At 43.1% G+C, this 23,570-nt stretch overlaps 1 protein-coding gene across 2 annotated transcripts in view; it reads left to right on the top strand.

Annotated features, from left to right (window-relative positions):
- The window catches only part of gfra1a (gdnf family receptor alpha 1a), a 176,025-nt gene that overhangs the window by 101,365 nt on the left and 51,090 nt on the right, over nt 1-23,570 (top strand). For both annotated transcript variants that reach the window (XM_049600227.1, XM_049600228.1), the window contains 2 exons: nt 19,244-19,422; nt 20,536-20,708. In XM_049600227.1, the coding sequence (XP_049456184.1) occupies nt 19,244-19,422; nt 20,536-20,708 (352 nt within the window). The remainder of the gene's footprint in view (nt 1-19,243; nt 19,423-20,535; nt 20,709-23,570) is intronic.

The following is a 23,570-nucleotide window of genomic DNA, read 5'->3' as shown; positions in this document are numbered from 1 at the left end:
TCACCCGAAAGGGCACCAGCAGGACTAATTATGGACCAACAATAACTCCCCCCCAGCTCCACTCTGCTCCCGGCTGCGTAACAAATTCATTGGCACATCGCTGCCACTGTTGTAAATCAATCTGACAGACTCGGAGGTGAGCCGCTGAATACAATTATGCGCCATGTGCTTGTGCCGCAACTTGTACTCACACAGGAGTAAACAGGCTATCCAGTTGTTAGATGTCCACATCCATCTCCACAGTGGACTGTTTGATGTTCGGAGAGGGACCGCAGGTGGGGGACAGCGAAGGCAGACGGGCTGGGAGATATTGGAGGCTGGGGAGCGGGGACAGGCGATTTGAGCAGGGGACCGTCAGTAAGAGATGGTGGAGACAGAATGGCTGGATATATTAAACACAAGGAAATGGGCACTGAGGGTATTGTCCAGATATGAGGGGTGGCAGCTGGGGTGAGCTGCTGAGTTGATGCATTAGTTTTGAGGCACAGAGAGCTAGAAGCCACATCAAGATAACAGTTTGGATCTGGTCCGTTGAGATTACAAATTTTAGTAGTAGTGTTTGTCGTATAGTTATGGTCAGTCGCTGTGGTCTCACTGGTAACAGCAATCACAGTTGGGATAATGGCTGTGTTGCAGGGAAAGGCGACAAATGCAAGATCTAGGATGTGTCACACACTTCCAACAAATTCTGTTGGAAATGTTTTGTCCTTTTTCACCAAGTTGGTGAAATGAATGTTGAAGTTGGTCCCCGGCACCAGAGCGTTAAGCTGTGATCATTCAGGGTCCAACGTGGATGAAAATCAGATATATCGAGGAGAAGTGTTGACTAGAAATAGAAAGATAACCCAGAGACGAGTTCAGTGTGATGCGTCTTCGCTGTGACGTACCCTTTGACCCTGCCAGCTGTAATCAAATCCCGTCTGCCTGTTAAGAGTGACAGAGGCAGGGACAGATGATTGACAGCTGGCAGGTGAAAAAAATACAACAACCACATGCAACTTGTCAAAGGACCCTGGACAACTGATGAGGCTCCTGAGGGCGACCAGAGGGCCGTACCATGACGCAAGTTCAACAGAGGCAGACTGTCTTTGCCTGAGATGGCTCGACAAACTTTAAAGCCTTTAAAGATAACAGATAACACTAAGGTGGTTACCAACTCAGTCTGTTAACCCCGGCCTTCTGCTTCAGGCTCTGTACGTGTTTATATAAAACGAGTCAAATGAAGCATTCAGTGTGTCATTTGACACTTAAAAGTGATCACTACGGCCCCCTACTTCTGCCTTTGAAGAGCATTACTGTAAAAAGCAGCACTGTTGCTTCAATTAAGACTAAAATGCTGAGACAGAGGGTGCTGTCTGTAGCTCTGGTTGAGGGTGAGAGGCTGTCAGCAGATAAACAGAGATCTGTGTGGGTACATGAGACCCTAAAAAAGAGGCTGGATCATGGGGAGTACCACCAGTTGGTCCAGGAGCTTCTCCTCCATCATGGACGTTTCAAGTACTGCACTTACCTGCTTCCACACTTGCTGTTTACTATTGTTTTGTTTATTGTTTTTATACACAAAAATGCAAGGCGCATCACAACACAGAAACAGCGAGCAAAAATCTTTATCTCATTAAACACAATTACAAAAATCCAAAAACACTTTCTGTGTGATCAGGGCCATGTCATTATGTTATGTTATCTTCCCTTATCTTTGGTGCAAACATTTTATTTTGCCGTAATTTCCCATGGGAGTTTCCCCAAAATGGTCAGTGGGAGACTAGTTAGAACGTTGATTATTTTTGCAGTGGAAAGCTAAGGTTTCGGTCTTCTGTGTCATCGTATTGTATGGTCATAATGACGTCACTGCGCTACATTAAGTGTGATGCGAAACCAGGTGGCGACACCAGAGGAATGATGAATCCATCACAATGCGTGTGCACTCTGCTCATAAAAATAAGCATATCTCAAAAATTAAATAATGTACATAGTTTAAATAATTTATGGAGTGTTAAGAAACATTTTGGTTATGTTTCTATATTTAAAAATCTTTTGGATCAGTATTTTTTTTTTATTTTGTAAAATCTGCATTCCGATTTTCCGAGAAAAGTTGTGTAGTTAAATTTAAATACTTTAATGAACTATTATGGTTTATTGACTTACATATCCTATTAACTTAGATTGTACAGATTTTAGGGGTATGAAGCATTTGAAGATACTCGAAGAAATTACATCACAATATGCAAAAATACCAGTGTAGGCACTGGCGGACTGTTTCTAATGCAGAGTTCAAGGGGTCAAAAAGAGTGTGTAGGGTTGTTTGTCAGAGGTGAGTGCTGGTAATCCCCTGATCTATCCACTCACACTCGACAGTTACACTCTCTGTCTCTCTGCTGCTGCCGTCCCTCCGCATTGATCTGAATTGTATTCATCGTGCTCCTTGTGACTGAAGCAGCAGCGATGACAGAATATAGGCTAAAAAGCAATTAGGATACACTTCAGATATACAGAGGAGAATGTATGCAGAAGGCATAAACAGATAACAGAGGATGGCAGAGTTCCCAGGATGCACTCTGAGAGGACGGATTAAAAGCAGCTCCTCTGTGTTTGTTCCCAAATTTCTATATTTGAACAAACCAGCGCCCGATCCCTCTGCAGATCGTCTGAATCATAGTTATTGATGATGTTGTGATTTCTTTAATGCTGCGGTGAGATATGTGCGTTTGTGTTGTCTGGTTAAAATGACTGATTCTTGATATGCGGTGACATTTTAACGATGCTGCAGATGCAACAGTTATGTTTGCAGCATCTGTCGACACGTAAAGCAACAGGTTTTATCTTCTTTCATCTTTGGTGACGGTGTCGAGCGAGACGCACCTGCACATTGGTGATTTGTGAGCATGCTCGCAAGCTATAAAAAGTGAATGTGTTGTTTGCGCCCGGCTCTTTCAGCATCAGTTACCTGCTTTGCAAAAACAATATCCAGAGTCTTTCCTCAGTAATTCATAGTCAAATGTATTTTTCTTTTTATGGTACTGTTTGAGTTTGTATACTGACACAAGCCAGAGCTTGAAAATTAATATTTCTGTGCATGAAAATTAGCCGTTTGCTGCTGACTTGAAGTCAGAGGACCTGATGTAGGAGTATCCATAGTGTGCAGAGACCAGGCTCCGGACAGCCGGGAGCAGTGTGGGGGCGGTGCACTGTACAATACTGTAGTGGAATGTGTTTGTGGAGATTATTAAAGAGCCATATATTTCTGCTGCAGCCCCACAGGGCCGGCTCTTACCGGCTGATCTCCACACTGGCAGACGGGTAATGAAACAGGCCTCGCTGGAGATTCATCACTGTGGAGAGCCAAAGCGATTCTCTCCCTCTCTTCTCCCTCCCTCCTCCACTCTTCTCTCCGTTCTCTAAATTTTTCTTCCTCTCTGTTTCAGTTTTGGTCTGTTGAATGTGCTACAGTACATCTGGTTCAAACACAGCATATATGAACTCAAGAGCAAGTTTAACTCTGAGGAAGTTGGTCCCAGAGAATATCAGCTTAGCCTCGAATATCACCAACTATGCATACCATAATAGGCCACATGTGGCAGGGTGGAAGAGTCTCGTTCATTAGCCTGCTAGCTCACTCCATGGATGTACTATTAGATCTGGATTCCGGACTCCAAGATGGCGTCTGTTCAGCCAAATGAGAATCACTCGCCTGGAGCATGAGCCAGAAAAGTTTTTAGCTGTTGCGTTTACTTCCAGGATCTGCGGCCCACCGAATATTGCCTGATTGGCTCGTAGACTTCACATTGTGATGATGTGACAGATTTTTGAATCACTTTTCTCGGCTTGTGGAAGATTTTACAAATATAAAACCTCCATGGATCAAAAACTCATTATAGAAGAATCATAATTGACCTTATTTGCATTTCGAAGTGTCCTGTCAACAGTTTAACAGATGTCTCTTTTATAATGGTGGTCTATGGGGGAGATTCTTTTACTGCTGTACTGCGACTGTGAATTAAAACAGGAAGCTAGGCTGAGTGTTAGTGTTGTATCCAGTTCACTAATACAACCATGGCTTTCATTAGCAGGTTAGGTCGCTTGTTTGCTACCACTTAACCCACTCATTCGCAGGTTATTATGCTCGTCTGGTATCTTGCTAGAGGATTAGCTTGCTGGCAGGAGAATTCCCTCATGGTTTAGCTCACTATCTTGTTTGCTATGGTGATTACTAGCTGAGTAAAGAGAGTAGAATAGAGACTGTATGCAAATGGTAAATTTCCTGTAAAACAGACGTGTATTTTGAAAACAGACAGAAGGTGAAACGGCGTCCCAGAACATCAACAACAAACACACCCAGGGTACCTTGCACGTCAGAGGCAGAGCTGGGTCTAACCTGCGTAACAGCAGCAACAGGAAGTTTGCTGATCTGGCGGAGAGTCCCCAAGAGTTGGGGTTTGTGTTGGCTGGATTCAGGTTGCTTTTGCTGCTTGACTGGTGGTCTGTCTCTGGAGCTGCTGCTTGCTCTCCTCGGTGAGGTGATCTGTGGCAGTCAGGAGAGCAGCAGAGGACACACTGTGATTCGAGGCTCTAGCTAACATTAGCTACATATACGTAAACATGAAGCCATAGCTTACTGCTCTATTTTTAATAAGCCTGTTTTCCTTTTCCGGGTTTCTTTGCAGTGTAGGCAGGTGTTGCCAACACATTCTCACTTCGACCTCGTCACATATCGTCATTTGCTAATGGACTTTTTCCCGTCCACATACGACGTCCAAGGTACCCTGGGTGTGTTGGCTGTTGATGTTCTGGGACACGGTGTCAACTTCAGCCTGTTACATGCATTGTGTCCTTTGAAAATACAGTTCCATTTTCACAGGAAATGTACAATTTGCACAGTCTCTTTTTAAGGGTTTGACTTTACATTTATTTAGGAAACACCTCTCCCACCTGTCCTACTCGGACTTTCACCCCCTGAACTCATGTTGTCATCTGGCACTGTCACAGAACAACAGCAACCTGCCGCAAATCATCGGGACATGAACGGGCAGCTTTTTTGACGGTGTCTGACTCTGGAAGTCACTGACCAAGTGCCGGTATTTGACAACTTCAGAGTGAGACTGGGTCGACCGATAGCATGACAGAATCAGAGTTCAATAGTACAACTTTCAGCAAATCCTTTATTCACTTGACCATGAGCCTGCGACAAACACACTGGTCGTTGTCACATTATAGGACTTTTGCTGCGCTCTCAGCAAGCATCCAATTACAATATATGGAGGTAAATACTACAAGCCAGTCACAGCAAAGAAGGGCGGAGCATGGCAGAAGATGGGAATACGTCCCACCACACTTTCTGAATGATCAAAAGTTGATGATGATAAATCTAATTACGTCAGTCTGACATTAACGCTTTCTTTTGAGAGCAACACTTAAAGAAATAAATAAATAGAAAACAGGGACATTTCACATCTCAGTATTCACTCAGTTTGAAAGCTGGGATGAATCCAAAGTAGGGGAATCACAGGAGAGAAACTCAGCTGGGATTCAAGCCAGCGGGGTTCGTCTAGCTCCAGAGGTGTTGAAGGTAACCACTCAACTATGAGAGGCACACCGCTAATAGCTTGTTGATATTACAAGGCAGACCGGAGGGGATCAAAAGGGAATAAGTTTGGGATGGGATAGAGGAGCAACATAAAGCTGAGCCAACACACAGGATTCGCCGAAGGGTTGTATATTCCTCCTCCTCCATCACATCAGTTCCAGCGCTCATAATTTGGCCAAAAAATGAAATTTCCAGCAAGAAAATAAGTTTTGTATATGAAATTGGAAGAGCTGATGAGGCACTGAGAGCATGTGGTGTATTCAGGTGAGCGCCTCTATTGAGACCTGGCTTAAAATATTAGTTAAACAGAATGTATGGAATGAGGCGAGGGGATTTATTGGCGGAGGGAGAGGTGTAGCGCTGCTCTGGGATGTGATGTCAAGAGAGTGAAAATGGAAGACAGCTAATGGGAGACAGTAATAATTGTCTTTGGCAGATTTTTATTGGACTGTGTGCCAATAAAGCCCAATGAATTCAACAGAATTGGATGGGAAGTGTTGGTGGGGACAGCGAGGGGTGATGGAAGGGGAAGAGATGTACTTGTAGATGGAAGAGTGGAAAGGAAAAGAGAGAAAGAGACTGTTGCACTACAGGGATCAATTACTAGGAACTGTGAGTTATGGAATTTGCTGTACCAAGTGCCATGTGGCTTTATTGCACTGGGACAGTGTTTGGAGGAAGAGGGAGATTATTAAACACACAGAAAGAGAGAGGTAGTGAGGGGAAGAGAGCCGACAGAGGATCAGAGGAGAAAGAAAGAGGTGGAGAGTTTCAGAAGAAGGGAAAGAGAGGCAAAGAAAGATGAGTAAACCTTGAGGCTCTCTCTGCACTCCTCCTCTCGCAGCCCTCCACTCTCTCCATTTCTGCTTGTCTTGCACTTTCAAGCGTGGAGCCCATTAAAGCGGATGACAGTGTAACTCACCACTGATAATCAACACAGAGAGCAGATTCTTGGAGAGGAGAGACCCCAGGCCTCGTTTATTATGTTAGATTTTTCTATTGAATCTGACTGCGCTGTAATTTTTCAAAGTGGGAAGGAGGTGCGAAGAAAGTAATTCACACAATGAATAATCAAGATGTGTGCAGACAAGGACAAGACGAATTTAGTTTACAATTCATAAAAGTTCTACGGGGAAATAAAAAGTTAATGCTGCATTTTTAAATCAAGATCTGTGACAAATAACTGACCTAAAAGCAGGTGTACTCAGCCAGCGCTGCTCACACTGAGACAACAAACCTACTTATGTCATGGATTCAACACAAATATGATTATAGTATAGTAAAACTGAACAATATTATTGTAATACTGACAACAAATCAGCTGATTTGATATTTGATTTGCAAACATTTAATTCCAAAATGAGATCATCCCTATTTGAAAAGCCACACATTGCTGCTGTGAGCACATTTTTGAGTCATAAAACATATTAATACATTTAGAAACGTTTGTGTTGGAAAATTATTAATTAATAATTTCTGTCAGGGAAATTTATTAAATGATTTTACGGCAGGAAAGCCATTTCACATCTCTTACTGAAAGGAACAGTGTGTTAGATTTAGGGGGATTTAGCAGTGAGGATTGCAGATTGCAACCAGCTGACTTTTCTCCTGGTTAGATTTCCTTCAGTGTTCATTGTGCAGGAGGTTTTTACAGGGAGCTAAATTATCCACAGATGTCTCTTCCTCTCCAAAACATCTCTTTTTTTTTAATCTGATAACTTAAGATGCAGACATTAAGGAGGTTTTTAAAGGTTTTAAACTGGTTTTAAACTGGTAAAAAAAAAAAAAAAAAAACACTCAATAAAGCAATTTCACATTGAAAAAAAATCAGTGTTTTCTCACTGCTCTCGTCATGGAGGGGCTGCAACTACAGTGGCTGACACCAAAAGAAATGTGTATGGCCCCATCTAGAGCCAGTGTTTGATTTGTCCATTGTAGGCTACTGTAGAAACATGGTGGTACAATATGGTGATCTCCATAAACAAGGACCTGCTCCCTGCGTCGATATAAACGTCTCATTTTAACTCAATGAAAACACAATGATTCTTATTTTCACATGATTATACACTGAAGAAAATACACTTATTATATTATATTCCAATTTTGCCAATATATCCCCCTGAATCCTACACACTGGACCTTTAATATTTATAAAAGATTCAAATAGATATGGTATTTTAATAATACATACAGTAAGCCAGTAAGTCTATTTTTCTTTGTTTTTATAAAACACATTTTAGGGTTTCAATTACTAATATGCCGATCCCAACTTCTGAGAATTCAAGTGGACTTTTTTTTTTATAAAGTGTCAGGCTCTGATGCCAATTTACATAGTGGCCAGATGTGGAATTACGACCTCTGGGTCCATCATGTGACGCCTGCAGGCCCCGAAAGCAGTTATCACATGACCAGCCTCCCTTACTTCAGAATGGGAGTCTGGGGACATTCGTCTTTCTTTTTGTAACATAAATGGGTGAGGATATCCAGACCATGTGACGGCGTTGCCATAGGTACGGCATGTGTGTTGCATGTAACAGAGACGTACCAGAAACACAGAGAGCAGGTTACCAGTGCGTAGTACCGTGATGTAGATTCGTAATGTAGTCAGTCATGGCTCAGGCTACTACACCAAAGAAACATGTGGATATTTGTTGGGTTTGTTCAGATTTGGGGAACAGCAATTCCAGTGTAGGCGGGTGTAAGGCAAAGCTAATCAGCTGTTGGTCGAGGAAGTACGGAAGTACACGGATTTGGATCCAATCACATTACTGCCGCTGGGAGTTCAATTACAACTTTCCTATGGGAACGTCCACAGACGACAGAGTCAGCCAGCGTGCTGATGTCATCGGCGTCTGTGTAAGAGACTATTACCCCATAGGCCTACATTCAAACAGAGACGTCTGCAAATCAGTAGAAAACTTTTTTGAGCATCATAACTCCATAAAATGTCACTTTTCATTGTTGGGATATCATGGATTTGGTGTGACAACATTTCTTAAGTCTAGAAAAGCAGCACGATTAAATAATTATTATCCACATTTAAGATAGCCGGGGGCTGAACTGGAAGTTGGATGTTAGGCCGGCATAAGATCCAGACCAGCAATGTGGAAGATCCGGGTAATTTCATACCACAGAAATCCACAGAAATCAAGCTTTTTTGGCTTCATGCGTCACTAAGCAATTTTCAGAGGAATGAATGGGGCCCTGCCTCCAATGCTGTATCCAGTTCTCTACAATTTCAAGATGCTAATTCTTATACGTCAGAAGATGAAACCACACAATCTCTGCTTGAGGTCCTACTTGATGGTCTAATGTATATTTTTATCAACAGACAAAGAGAATGGGCTGTGACAGTTTCAGCACTGACCATATCTTCTGCGTACTGTAGCTTCAGTTTGAGAGCTCAGCCTGGTAGCACATACCATGCCTGAATGCTGAATGTTAATTTATAGCCATTTAATAGCTCAATTTATGCAGTGTGTCTCCTTCTACTTAATATGATGTCTAGTTGCCCCTGGGTGTCAGCATGTTTGTTCTGTAATCCCCTGCTGCCGCGCCACCAGGACAAATCCCCGCACATTTATTGTACTTAGCAAACAAAGAGGCTGTGAATTATAGTGGGAAGCCCCGTGGCACAGCATGCAGCCACTCCTGTTTCCAGAGCTGCGGGTAGTGGAAACAAACGCACCTGTCAAGTGCTCCCAGTTTCCCCCCTGGCTGACCCTCGATTGGCTCGGATGAAAAGCAGTAATGTGTTCCGTTTGACGGGTGTAAAGATGACAATGACAAACTGCTGGCACAGTCGTATGACATATTTAAAATAGCTATAACAAGGACAGTTGCGTACTGTAACAATAGCAAGGCTCATGGCAAGGATAATAGCACGGTCACGTCAATGACAACAACATGGGGACAGTAAAAATATACAGTAGGTTTTATTGGGACTGACATGGACATGTTTTTGGATATTTATGGTTCCCAGAGGACGAACCTCATGATCTCTGTGACTTCCTGACCTTTCTGCAGTGCATCCATCTGTTCATAACCTTACTGGACCAACTCTTTGGTCCACTTTGATGCATCCACTCAACAATGGTTTAGATTTATTTTATTTTTTTAACTTTGCTTATATAAAGTTAAGTATACACATATAAAAACCCGGTCTCTCTCAGAAGTTGACGAAAACCGGCCCATGGTCAGTGACTTCCGGCGTCGGACACCAACAAAAAAAGCTGTCCTCTCACATCAGTATGATAATGGTGCCCGGTGGCATCAAGGAGAAATGCCGTGGGACAACAATGAAAGTTAAGGTGGTGAAAGTCCCAGAAGGGCAGGTGGGAGGGGTGGTAGATGGGTCCAACAAAGACCAACTTTCACCTGGGAGGCCGGTGTTCAGTGTTCGGTATGATTGTGAAGTCAAACCCTGTTCTTTATTCCTAAACCCAGCCGTGTGTGTGTGTGTGTTGTTGAAGGAAAAGAAAACATACGACAAAACGTAATGAGTTTATTTTGAAAGAGACTGTATACAAACTGTACATTTCCTGTGAAACAGAAGTGTATTTTGGAAACAGACAATGCATGTGACAGGCTGAAGTTGACATGGTGTCCCAGAACATCAACAGCCAACACACCCAGGGTACCTTGGACGTCATATCTGGATGAGGGGAGTGAGAATGTGTTGCATATAAACATACTTACAGACATGTATATGCACATATACAGGCATGTAAAGCAGACAACACATATAAAGATATGCACATACCCACGCATATTTAAATTCAGACATATAGATGTGTATATTAACTTCAGGCAAGTGATAAAAAAACATGCTCACTGAGAAGTCGACATAAATAAGGAGCACCCATTTCCAGACCACATATATAGTCAGAAGGGTTGTTAAGTCGGAGGGAGGAGATTTACAAATGCATTTATGAAAAAGATAAAATAAAAGTGAATTCTATAAAGGGAGGCCAGGTGTCTCTGTTTATGACGGGACTTGCTTCTGCAATTTTTCTAGTGGAATTAAAGATAACACTTCTTTGATCCAGTTTAGGAAAGATAGGGGCTGGATTGCCAAGCATTTAATCTGAATATTCAGCCCAGTCAGCAAGAGAAAATGTTGTCATTGTACAAATCTGCAAAACCATGACTAAGCTACATTTGTACATTTTATAGGTATTATAATAACATTTCCAAACTGGCAGAATATATGAGCTGACTTTGTCATCAGGATTTGGATGGCATGACACCTAGGCGAGACGCCTGCGAAAGTGAGACCAACAAACAACAGAACCTGCAGTGTTTTAGCCCCAGCTTGTCATTATTCAGTGGGGATAAAAGTGGTTGTGTTTCTGACCAAGACATGGCTGCATTTCCAGCGGGGAAATTCCAGCATCATAACATAAGTAAAGCAAAAATGTAACTTATCTTTGGTTTGCAGAAATTTACAATGCCAATATTTTTTCTGCAGATTGGGTTGGGATATTCATATTCCCAAATTGATGACTTTCCATTGGTCGTTATTGGTGTAAACTAAGAAAAATGATCGACATAATTTGGATAGGTGGACAAACAGGACTCCAAAAAACTTAAAGTGACAAACCTAAGCAAAAGTACACGTCAAACATCGTCTCTATGAATCCAGATACACATGGGAGCTGATGGGAGTTTTGCAGAGGCATGGAAAGGCCACGGAGGGCCATTAAGTGACTTCACTTTGCTTCAAAGAATAAAGTAAAGGACAGATGGCAGAGGGGAGGAGAGACACAGGAAGAAACAAGAGAGATGGAAGCCACAAGAGAGAAGTTTAGAGATGGTTAATGATGATGGAGAAAGAGGAAGGGAGGTAATGATTGGAGTACACCCAGAACAGCATGAAGACATGAAAGAGACACAAACAGAAAGGGGGGGATCATGAGAGGAAGTCCGGAGGAGTCTGCGAAGGAGAGGGAGGAAAAGACGAGGGGAGGAACTCAAGGAGTGGTGTAGCGGGGTACGGAGGTGGGTGAGGTCACGATTCGACCCCGTGGCGTCCCATGGTAATTGAAATTAGGTGGGGGTGGCGGGCGAGGGGGGGCAGCGGGGCTGGAGGAAACAGGCGACATGATAATCAATTTGAGGCTGAATCGGAAACATGAGCCACTGGGGGGGCCTCGTTCCCCCCTACCAGGCCTCCAGATGGCCCCGGCCCCAACCCTGTGTGGGCCCTGTCAGAGAACGCAGTGTGTGTACGTGTGTGTGTGTGTGTGTGTGTGTGTGTGTGTGTGTGTGTTTGAGAGACAATACCATCTGCCAGGAGTGCAAGGGGAGTTCAGCAGATGTATTTGCTGACACTACGGGCACAGGAGGGTATAGACAATATACTGTATGCATGTTTCAGTGTGTGTGTGTGTGTGTGTCGGGATTCCCATCCTGTTGCTGGAGAAAATAAATAGCTAAAGCAGCACACACACAAGAGAATACAGTCAGATTTATGCAAGAAAGACAGTTAACATTCATCTTTAAAAAGTGTCAAAACTCCGCCCGAATTTCGCCCATGTTTCATGCTGTGATGGAGCCCAACACACACACACACACACACACACACACACACACACACACACACAGCTACTGACAGTTTGCAAAGATACTAATGTGTCCTCGGGGTGGAGGCTAAAGTTGTGGCGCTCTGGCTGTTTGTCTGTCACGCAAAGACTGAAAGGCGACAGAGGGAGTCTGCTCATATAAAATATACAACATCATTATTATTTAGGAGATGGTGACAGTTACATTGTTATAGTGTTGTCCTGTAGAGCTCTTTTATGGGAGAAGTTAATCCCCAAATATATATTTATGGGAGTTCATCTCCGAATACGTATACATACTACACCCAGACAGGTGGAGGAAAGGCGCATGCTGTTGAGTGAAGCAGACTGTCTCAGACAACAGAGAATATATCAGAGCAAAACTAAATGTGGAGGCCAAGTGCTCAGTCAGCTTCACATTCTGTACAGGAAGTCCAGGACTCGTTTTGGTGCTCTTGAAGATGAAAAACAAAACAGTGTCGGAGGAGAAAAAGCTCTTCAGGCACTCAGACGGATGGAAAAGTACATTAAAAGCCTTTATTTAATCAGGCATGATTGTTTAAAATGCCGAGTGGCTTTGACCTAAAAGAGTCTTCAGGACTTTTGATATGTTTTAATCCTACATCACAAGCTCGAGTGTTGGCTCGGTGCCTTTTAAGTTTCACTCCTTTCTTTTATCCTTCCTCCATTTTTGCTCTTCTTCCTTCATGAATGATGTCTGCTTAACCCTTTAAAAGTAGACCTCCTGCCGGCGGTTGCTTGAGGTCGTCGTTTGTATGATTCTGTTTGAATAGATCAACTGACAGAACCATGAGAGCTAAAGCAGTTGTTCTTTTTGTAGCTAAAAGCTCCTTCCCCCCCCCCCGTCATCACATCATTACCTTACCTTACCTTACCTTACGTGCAGTTTAAACATAGTACTCTGCTGGGATTATGCCTGAATATTCCCCGAAATGTACCCAAATTAGCTGCAGAAGATCGTTGTTTGAATAACCCTGTACATATCTGTCTAAAAAAACATGATAGCTGGGACATTCATTCTTTTTGCAACAGGAAGGGAAAGCTTCTGTCTTCTGTGCGACCATGTTGTGCACTTGTAATGACGTCACTGTGCTACGTTACGTGTGGAGCAAAAATGCACCGTGGCATCAGAGGAGTGAATGATTAATCCACCACAACACCTGTGCACTCTGCTCATAAAATAAGCATATCTCAAAAACTAAATAATTCACATAATTGAAATAACTTCTGGAGTGTGATAGGAAATATTTTATATTTGTTTCTACGTTTAAAAATATTTTGGATAAGTATGTTTTCTGTGCTTATTTTTTAACAAGGTGTCTACAGGTCCTAAAAAAGTCTTGAAATTATATAAGTATAAAGTCTTAAATGTCTTAAGTTTTCTTAATATAAGGTCTTAAAAAGTCTTAAATGTCTTACGTTTTCTTTATATAAGGCTTTAAAAAGTCTTAAATGTCTTAAGTTTTCTTAATATAATTTGGACACATTTTAAAAATGACCCCCAGTTAAAGAGGGTAAACTTGAGTTCCTGGATCTAACAGGTTCAGGGTGAGTCTCCCAGGCTTCATAACCCATGGGGGGTCTTGTGCCCACCAACATAAAACATAGATACTCTACTGATCAGTCCTTTCAAACGAGGCAGTTGATACTGAGAGAGACAAACATAAACACCCGAAAACACAAACCTCGCTGAGCTGCCCCGGGGACGACTGCAGGGTTAACAGATGAGAGTCAGTGAGTCGATCTGAAGCAGCTGAAAGAGAAAAAAAAATGTATGAAGTTCATGTGTGTGATCCCAGAGCGCACTGATCCAGAGAGAAGAGACAGACGGAGGGAAGGAGGAAATTGAAGGCGGATGTGAGGGCTGGAGAGATGCAGTGGGAGTGGAGGTGTCTGAGAGGGTTTTGAAGTGATGGAGGAACGAGAAAGATTTGGGGGGCAGAGTAGTGGGACGCAGAGAAACAGAAACACATCGTCTTCAAACCTCAGCGCTACGATACCACTGTAGTTACTGATGCTATTTAAGAGAAAACAGCAGGTTACAAAACAGTTGTGAGAAAATATGTAGAAGCAGTATGAATGAAGTGCCGTATAAAATCTGTAAATGAATATGCAGGCTGCTCAACAAGTGGCTTCATTACACATGCAGGCTTCCGTCCATGAATCACAATGCAGAGCAGCGAGTCCTCAACAACTAAACATTCAAGAACAAAAACCGTGACAGGGTTTTCTTTCCTGCCTCTGCATGCTATAATAACCTCTCATCAACTCGACAAAGATGATCAAATGCTCTCAAATAACCAGTCAGGATTAAATGCACGAATATAAAAGAACAGAATATCACCAATATATGTTTCAGTATCCACAGTTCTGTGACTTAACTTCATTTATAAGTTTTACTAGTTAACGCTGGGTAGGTAAAGTTATTTTGGCGTCAATGGGCAAAAAATATATTAGAAACTTTGAGCATATTGTGATTCAAGTGGACTGAAAGAAACTAGTCTGCTACACCTTCTCATGACTCTCTTTTCAGGCTTTAGAAAACCTAGCCTGTGGGAGATTTTAGCCAATCACAGGTCAGTTCAGAGAGAGAGCATTCCTACTGGCTGTTCTACAAATGGAGATATTAATGCACGTTCTTTCAGATGATGAAAGCCTGAGTCATTGGCTGAGAATCCTGCAGCGAAAGTTGCTGTTCAAGCACTGTCAACAAAACCTGGTCTCACTCCAAAGTCGTCAACAAAATGGTGCTTGGGCAGTAACTACTGGCGTCAGACACCGAAGAGAAAAGTCATCCTTATATGTCAGCATGATATGTCGCCATTATTGTTTAATGGTGCCCAGGAGCATGAGGGGGAAACGCAGCAGGACTGCAATGGAAGTTGAGCCAGCTGAAGTCCGAGTAGTGCAGGCAGGAGGGTGGATGGGTCCAACAACCTCCGATGTTCGCCCGGGAGTTCACTTCCTGTTTGAACCCAAAGCCAAACCCTGTTTTTTTTTCCTAAACCCAACAACATGCATTTGTTGAATGGAAAAAACACCAATTTGCGCTATTGTGCTGATGTATTGCTTTTATTTTGAAAGAGACTGTATGCAAACTGTACATTTCCTGTGAAAACAGAAGTGTATGTTGAAAACAGACAATGCATGTAACAGGCTGAAGTTGACACGGCGTCCCAGAATGTCAACAACCAACACACCCAGACTTCAACGACTTCAGAGTGAGATCAAGTTGGACGCTAGGGGGGAGCGCTGGTCGAAGTCGAGCTGCTGCCCACTCTCCTCACAGCGAGGCAGTCCAGCTGTGGGGATCAAGGCTGATTTTAGAGTTCTGCCGTCCATCCCCCGTTTTGCGAATCAGCATTTTTTCGAATCAACCAAAACCCGGCTAAAGCGAGCATATTTTAGTTTGTGCGAATCAGGGGATTTTTAATTCGAAATTTTGGCGTTTCTATCATAATTTTCTGATGCGATACTTCTAGATGTGCATCTAAACAGGCTGATGGAAACATGGCTAGTGAGGGAGTAATGGGATATATTGGCAATAAGTGAGTCAGCAGTGTCTCTCCTCAAGATGGCGATTGTTTTTGAAAGCATTCATCTCCAGGATGTCCTCGTCTCTCGCAGAATAAACAGCATCCTCTCTTTTGCCAATTAATACATCACTGGACCATCAGCTCACACCCCCATCATGTCTCGCTGTCCCTTTTAACCTCCCTTCCTCTTTTCCTCTCCTCCCTCCTCTTGATGTGTTGAATCTTATTAGCACCATTTGCCATCACAACACACTCTATCAGCCGCTCGGTTCATCGACTTGCTTATGCTTATACAGCTCCTGCCACTGCCCCACAAAACAAACACACACCCCCCGCCTCTGTACGTTTGTCACACCGGCCTTCCCCTCTTTTAATTGGTGCTCGTTAGAGGAAAAAATGCTGTTTTTGCTCCATTTTCACCCAAATAAGCAGGAGGGGGGAGACGTCTATGAAAATGTTAATTGATAGTGGATCAAGGAGAACACTGGCAATTAGTGAAGGCTGATAGATGAGCAAGGCACGGCACTGGAGACTTTGATGACTATAAGATCTCTACACACACTCACACACACACACACATGCACTCTCTGTGTACACACATAAATACACGTCTGGTTAGCCAGCAGGGCCGTGTGGATGAGGGCCGCTGTTAGATTCAGGCCAAGCAGGAAGTGAGACTGTTAATGGGGTTGTGTGCTTGAAGTTTGCATACACACATACACACACAGAATAGACGTAAAAACAAACATTCATATCAGCCGACACACAGGTACAGACTGAAAAATGTGCTGTGGGGATATCTAGTAGTTTGGAGAAAACATCATTATGCTGCTGTCTCTCCGGCTCCGTCTCTTTATTTCTGCGCCCTGTCGTGGAGGCGCCGCGGCCCAGTCACAGAGCTGAGCTGCTTTGTTTTGAGATGATATGATCTGTGGGGGTATTCTGCGTCTGCTGCGTGTTACCTGACGGAATGTTTGAGGCTGATATAGACACTGATATTTGAGAGTGGAACTGATATGATGTTGATGAATCATTTTGTTGACACAAACACACAACAAACAAGTAGCTTTGGCGAGGGTTTCCCCGAGGCTGGATCATCAGCTAAGCAAAGCAGGCAGCTGCCTCAGTGACCCAAACCTTAAAGCCTCAGGTTCATTGTCAGTAATTGGCCGCAAGTAATTTGTTTAATTGCAGCTTTGTCAGAGAATAAAGTGCCTCTAAAGTACAATACCGACTGAAGCAGGTTCTGTACATTTCTGCAAAGATAGCTTCTCTTTTACCTTGTTGGTGAAGATTCATAGTCATCCAGGTCATGGTAATCGTAAGTGCTATATCGTAGGCAACTGGACTTGCTTGTGTTTCTTAGAGACGTTTCGCCTCTCACCCAAGAAGCGTCTTCATTTCTAAATGACTGGTACGAAGTTGCAGGCTTTAAACCCCATGTGAGGCTTCTCTGTAGCCTGTGATGGTTATTATGGAGAGTCACTTATGGGGCAACATTTCATCCACCACATATCCAACCACAAGCTTCATTACTTCTTTGTAGCTGCAGCTTTCAACGATTAAAATCCAGTTTTGGTTGTTTACAGCCAACCTCTGCGGCCGAGGAGGGCTCACCTTTGGTGGGGTGTATTTCCTGGAGCTTCACGTTGTTGTGCTGTCGATCGTAGTAGCTATGGTGTTTCAGACCAGAAGTTTGAGGGCGTGTTTTTTGCAGGGGGAAAAGTTTCTGTCGGACTACCTGCAGCAACAGTGTTCTTGTCAACTTTCCTTCCGACAAAATCAGAGTCATGGGAATATGTCCATCTACCAAACTAGCTTGCTGCTTTGTGACGTGTCTATGCATAGCAACGACTGCGAAAATTAATCCGCTGAAGTGATGTTGTAATCAAGTCAGTCATGATGTGATAACAAAAGTAACATCGCAACGAGTTGTTTGGTTTTGGAATGACTGTAATATTATTAATCAAATTTTATTAGTAATTAGTTACACTACCCGTTACTGGAAAAGGTAACATACCCAGCACCGATTGTGGATATGTTAAAACTTGATTGATTAGGCACAATTGGTTGTGGTTTGTTTTGGCTTTGAATACCTGTTTTTTGTGGCAGAGTCCCTGCTGGATATGCAGCGATTTCTCGGTAAGAAAAACAACCTGTTTTTTGTTGTTGCTCTTGAACAGTTGTCTGCAGCTTGGCTGGTGTCGCCAGTGTGTCACACCATCCACCATTCCCTCCACCTCTTGAAGACAAAGCTCATGTACTGTGTTGCTTTAGAAAAGTTGATTTGATAAATGCATCAATGTACAAATGGTTTGCAGTAATGTACAATGCCAACATTTCCTTGTGGTGACCGGGCTTTTTATCAACGGCCATGTGTCAAACTTTATAATCTTAACCCTAGTTTAGTTTATGTTTTGCTCACGTGGTGCTATTTCTGAGAAAAGTTCCCCTAGCAGGTTGACCAGGCCGCAGTTGGACCAATGTGTCAGGCTGCTGTGAACAGATTTTAGTTTAATGTGGTGGAAAGTTGGGCCCAAGGAGCACAAGATTGGTTTGCCAAACAATTCTATTCAAAGGTCAACTTTTTATGCCTCTACGGCGGCGATGGCCGGGGCCAGCGTTTTTGGGGTTGTCTTTCCATCCGTCCGTCCAATTCCTCTGAATGCGATATCTTAAGAATGCCTTCAGGGAATTTCTTCAAATTTAGCACAGACGTCCACTGAGACTTAACAATGAACTGGTCAGAATTCCCAGGTCAAAGGTCACTGTGACCTCACAAAACATGTTTTTGGCCAATAATTCATCCTCTAATTGTGACAGAATTTCACTATTTCACTCAATAATAAGATAAAATGATGAAGTGATGACATTTTATATCCAAAAGTTCAAAAGTCAGCTTCACTGTGACATCATAATGTTCTGCAAAAACACTTTTCTGGCGATTACTCAACATCATAACTCAGGAACAGAAGGGGAGACATTTGGTCAGATACCGAACTGATGACTCTAATCTTGGGCGTCCACCTTGAAACTGAGCTTATTGTAAAGTACAGGGGGGAAGATGTGTGTGAAGCATTCATGTTCTCACAGACATGGATATAAACTGTAACAGAGGCATACAACCGCATGCAGTAATTCTAGTTTTCCCTGGATGTTCCATACTTAAAGGACTTACTTACTTAAGAACAAAGTAAGGGGACATTTTTTCGTCAAAATGCTGTTTTCGTGGTTAGTTTCTGGTGTGGATCCAAGAAACTGTGAATCTTCTCTAGCGATGCTGTATGAGTCTTTTAACATGGCAAGAAGCAGCATTTTTGTCAGTTGCGCTCTTGTATAATTCACCATGAAAAACTGTGTCGGGCGTAGCTGTCCTGTCGTCGTCACTTTCATTCACTGATGTTTGTTTTTGATAAATAAGCAGCCAATACATTCTTGATGACATCTACTTAAATCTCACCCTTTGTTCTCTCTTTCTTCTTCCCTTCCCTTCTCTTCCCTCTATCTTGTCCCTGCTCTTCTTCCCCTCTCTTCATCTTCAGGTGAGCCCGCAGTGGCCAGAGAGAATAACTGTCTGAATGCTGCCAAGGCCTGCAACCTGAATGACACGTGCAAGAAGTACCGCTCTGCCTACATCAGCCCCTGCACCAGCCGCGTCTCCACCGCTGAAGTCTGCAACAAGAGGAAGTGCCACAAGGCCCTGCGGCAGTTCTTTGACAAGGCAAGGCACTTCTGACACAAGCTTATCAAAAAAAAGACAGAAAAAAAAACAAAACACTAAAGCACGCACACACTGGAGGTTTTCCAAACGACTGATATCTGATAAAAGCTGAATGTCCACCACAGAGGACCTGCTTCAAAAGGAAGAATGATTTTGAAGTGGATAAGTTAGACGGGTTGTCAAAATCACAATAAATAATCATGCGGGCCCTTTTGTTCAGGGTTTGCTTTTCCAGCGCCAAGCTTTGACATCGATTCAGTCATCAAACACAAAAGATGTTTTTGCTGTCTGTGCCATATTGTAAAAAATGATGTGAAGCATTGTAATTACAACCCAGCTCCCATGATGTCCCTTTGGAATAACTTAACTGGGATCGCTTCAAGTCAGCGACAACATGAATAAATCGAAAACTACAAAGATTGCGTGACATTTTTAATCTTAGTGTGTATAATTTTGTTTTCTTTTTTTCCACTCAGCAGAGAAGTTTGTGTGAACAGCCTTAAGCATCAAGTTTTCTTTGTGTTGGAGATAAAACTATGATGACATCCTTCTGTTGTAGCGCGACTGTGTTGTTACAGCATCATTTCACTCTAATACCAGAATTTATTGATGCTGTTATTCCACTGAAGCCATGTTAAATAGACAATGGAGACAATTTTGACATCTTTTGCATAGTTATTTATAAAATTCTCCCTATTGTTTCATTCAAAAAAAGTTTACATTTGCAGTAACCACTTGGCCATTTCCACTTGCAGCTGTAATCTATAATGCATGCCTTTACCTCAGTATTTGATGGTTTGTTTTACAAGATTAAACCAAGAGGTTGACAGAACTTTGAGCTTGAAAAATCCTCCAGCTCACATGAAGTGATGAGTTTTGAATTTCCAACAGAGGCAGGATGCTCGTCTATCAGGATCAGTTTGTTTGAAATAAACAAAGAAAATAGGTGGTAAGCATGAGCATGAGAGCAACTGTGGACAGTCAACAAAGAAAAGAACATCAACACACCTTGAGGTCTCATCAACAGAACATCCAAGAGAAAGAAAGTAAAACAAAAAACTGTCCAAAATAAGAATTAAAAGGAGTTGAAGTTGTGTTTCTTGTGCCACGCAGGTTCCTCCGAAGCATAGCTATGGCATGCTGTACTGCTCATGCCCGCTTAGCGACCAGACGGCATGTTCTGAACGCAGGCGTCAGACCATCGTCCCTGTCTGCTCGTACGAAGAAAAACAGAAACCCAACTGTCTTGAACTACAGGCCTCCTGCAAAACCAACTACATCTGCAGGTAGGAAACAGCACCTTCAAAATGTATTCTTTATGTGCACTGTTCTGCATTTATTAGACAACAGTTAAAGGGTCAGAGAGATGAGGAAAAGACCTACAACAAGGTCCCCAACCAGATGCAAATAGGGGACGCCAAGGTTTATGATTGACACCTTAACCCCCAGGTCTGTAGGACACAGCCGCTTTGTCAGTGGACCTACATGTCTAAATATAAAGCTCTAGGTGAGCCTCCCTGGAACTGTACAGTTTCTGCTCATTATGTGCATACAGTCCCTTTCTAAAGTAAACTTACAACATAGGTAAAATAGTTTGTTTTTAGGTTTATTTCTTGGGTTTAGGCAACAAAAACATCATGATTTGGCTCGATTATCACACGGTGAACAAACAGCGGGCTCACAGGTGAAAGTCCGGAGTTTGTTGGACACATCCACCTCCTCCACTTCCACCCACTCTTTATACTATGGTAGATGCTGGCGTTAAAACTGCCGCCACCTGGTGTGTATCATATCGCCAAGAAGAGTGGCTGTGTAGTTCGGTGTCTGATGCCAACGTCCACTGACAAAGCGCTGGTATTTGAGTCGGGTTGTTTCCGGCTGCTGCTAAAACTGATGTGCCTGGTGCATATCATATCGCCATAAAAGGTGCCTCTGTGTGTCGGTGTCTGACACAGACATCACTAACAAAGCAGGGTTATTTGAGGAGTTGGGAGTGAGGACCATACCATAATGTTGAATATGTGCCATTGGGGATGTACTAAAGGTAATGTTTAGACCATGGACTGTATATAAAGATGGACATTAAATTACAGCTCCCAAAAAGCTATCATCTAACTTGTACCAGGTCATAAACTCTGCCACCTTCATGTTTTACCTGGTCTCACTCTAAAGTCGTTGAAAACCGGTGCTTGGTTGGTGACTTCCAGCGTCAGACACAGATGAAGAAAGCTGTCCTTTCACGTTGGCTTGATATGCAGCTGTTCGTCGGTATTGTTTTATGGTGCCTGGCAGCGTCAGGGGGAAACGTGGTGGGTCAACAATGAAAGTTAAGGCGGCATAAGTCTGAGGAAGGAGGGAGGGCGGGCGGGAGTGGTGGTGGATGGGACCAACAACCACCAACTTTCACCCAGGAGGCCCGTGTTCGCTTCCTGTAAGATTGCAAAACCAACCTCTGTTCTTTTGTTTGGTGCTTTTGTTGTTGAAGGAAAAAAAACCCCACCAATATGCGACCGTCGTCGTACCAACGTAGTGCTTTTATTTTGAAAGAGACGTCATATCTCGAAGTGGAAAGTCTATGGCCAAACATCGATATGTGACAAGGTCGGAGTGAGAATGTGTTGCCATGTTAGCAAATGGAACATGGGCCAAACTAAAAAGTCTACGTACACGTCAAATAACTTCTTCCCAAAAAATGTTCCTGTCATTTTAAGAAGTTCTTATCACAGTGATGTTTGTTTAGGCGTTTAGTTTAATTAATCATTTCATGGTATAAAAATGGGATCTGACATCATGTTTGAAAGCTGTAATTGAATCACGACTGAGTCAGGCTGGACCTAAATACTGTGGCTCCGCTTTCCGATCACTACTGCACGGACTCTGGCTCCCAATGACGTCACCAGTGAAACATAGCAGCACCTGATCCGGGAAATTTTGGCTTCATTTTTGTAAAGCAAGAGGAAGTGGACACACATCATCCATCTTTATATACAGTCTGTGGTTCAGACCATCATTAGTTCTGCATCATAGCGCAGAGTTCATACAAAAAATGCAGCTTTACTTGGGTTAGCTTTTACCACAGTGTAGTCTGTCATCTGTCTTCATCATCTTAATAGAGTACCCTGTGGGAAGGAGTGTTGCATGCCCACATGGGGAGGGTCCCACAATGTGATTAACAACTACTCACAGGCAGGGACATGCCCCTCAGACACCTCCTTACACTGTATAGTCAGTGTAGCCATCAGCACCAGCAGAATTACACTGTCTGTCTTCACTGCCTGCAAGTCTCAGATTCACGCTGACACACACACACACACACACACACACACACATAAAAGAGCAATTCAGTGATGGACATCTGACATCACCCTTATTGGAGTGTGTGTGCATGTGTGTGTGTTCATAGAGTCTCTGGAGCCCACAGCCAGCAGTCTTGTGGCTCCCTGGGATTAAATGGAAGCATTAGGCTTCATAAATGAGCTCCATTTGGACGGTGGCCTCAGGTCTCCCTCCCTCCCTCTGTATCTATTTAACAGCAAGCAGTATGACAACTGTACATTTATACCGCAAGTTTTTATCCATCCCTCCATCTCTGTCTTTTTTTCTCTCCACGCTGCTGTCTATAAGTCAGACATACGCTCAGGGCTGAACAACAGGTCTCGCTGCAGCACAGCTTCCTCCCAGTTCATTTGTCAGTTAGCACAGATAGATTAAAGCCATGCATTTCCACAAGCTCCCTCACCAGATGTCAGGTGTTGGTATACTAGCTGCTGCTGACAACTCTCACTACGCACCGATCTGCTCTGCTCTGCTCTGCACCAGATTGGTGTGATTAGACGGATCACACTGTGAGTGCATGTATGTGAGTGTGTGTTTGTTTTGGTACATGCTTATGACTATTCCCTGGTTGCACGTTTGCACAGAAAGACACTCCTTCACAAACTTTATTTTTGGATTGCAAACTGAAAATTTGACGTGTTTTTTTTGGTGAGGTTTTAAACACCAGTGGTTTTGGTGAGGGACTTTGAAAACCCTGAGGGGCAAGGCAAATTTTTTTGCAGGCAGTGTTGGCCAGAACCAAGTGCGATATCTCCTCACGCTGTCTCCTACAGAGGAGATATTATTGCCTATGTAGGAGATATTATCTTCCA

Source organism: Epinephelus fuscoguttatus, linkage group LG16, assembly GCF_011397635.1.
Source record: "Epinephelus fuscoguttatus linkage group LG16, E.fuscoguttatus.final_Chr_v1".
Lineage (NCBI taxonomy): Eukaryota > Metazoa > Chordata > Actinopteri > Perciformes > Serranidae > Epinephelus > Epinephelus fuscoguttatus.
Note: the sequence above shows the minus strand (reverse complement) of the source record. Positions and strands in the feature narration are given on the sequence as shown.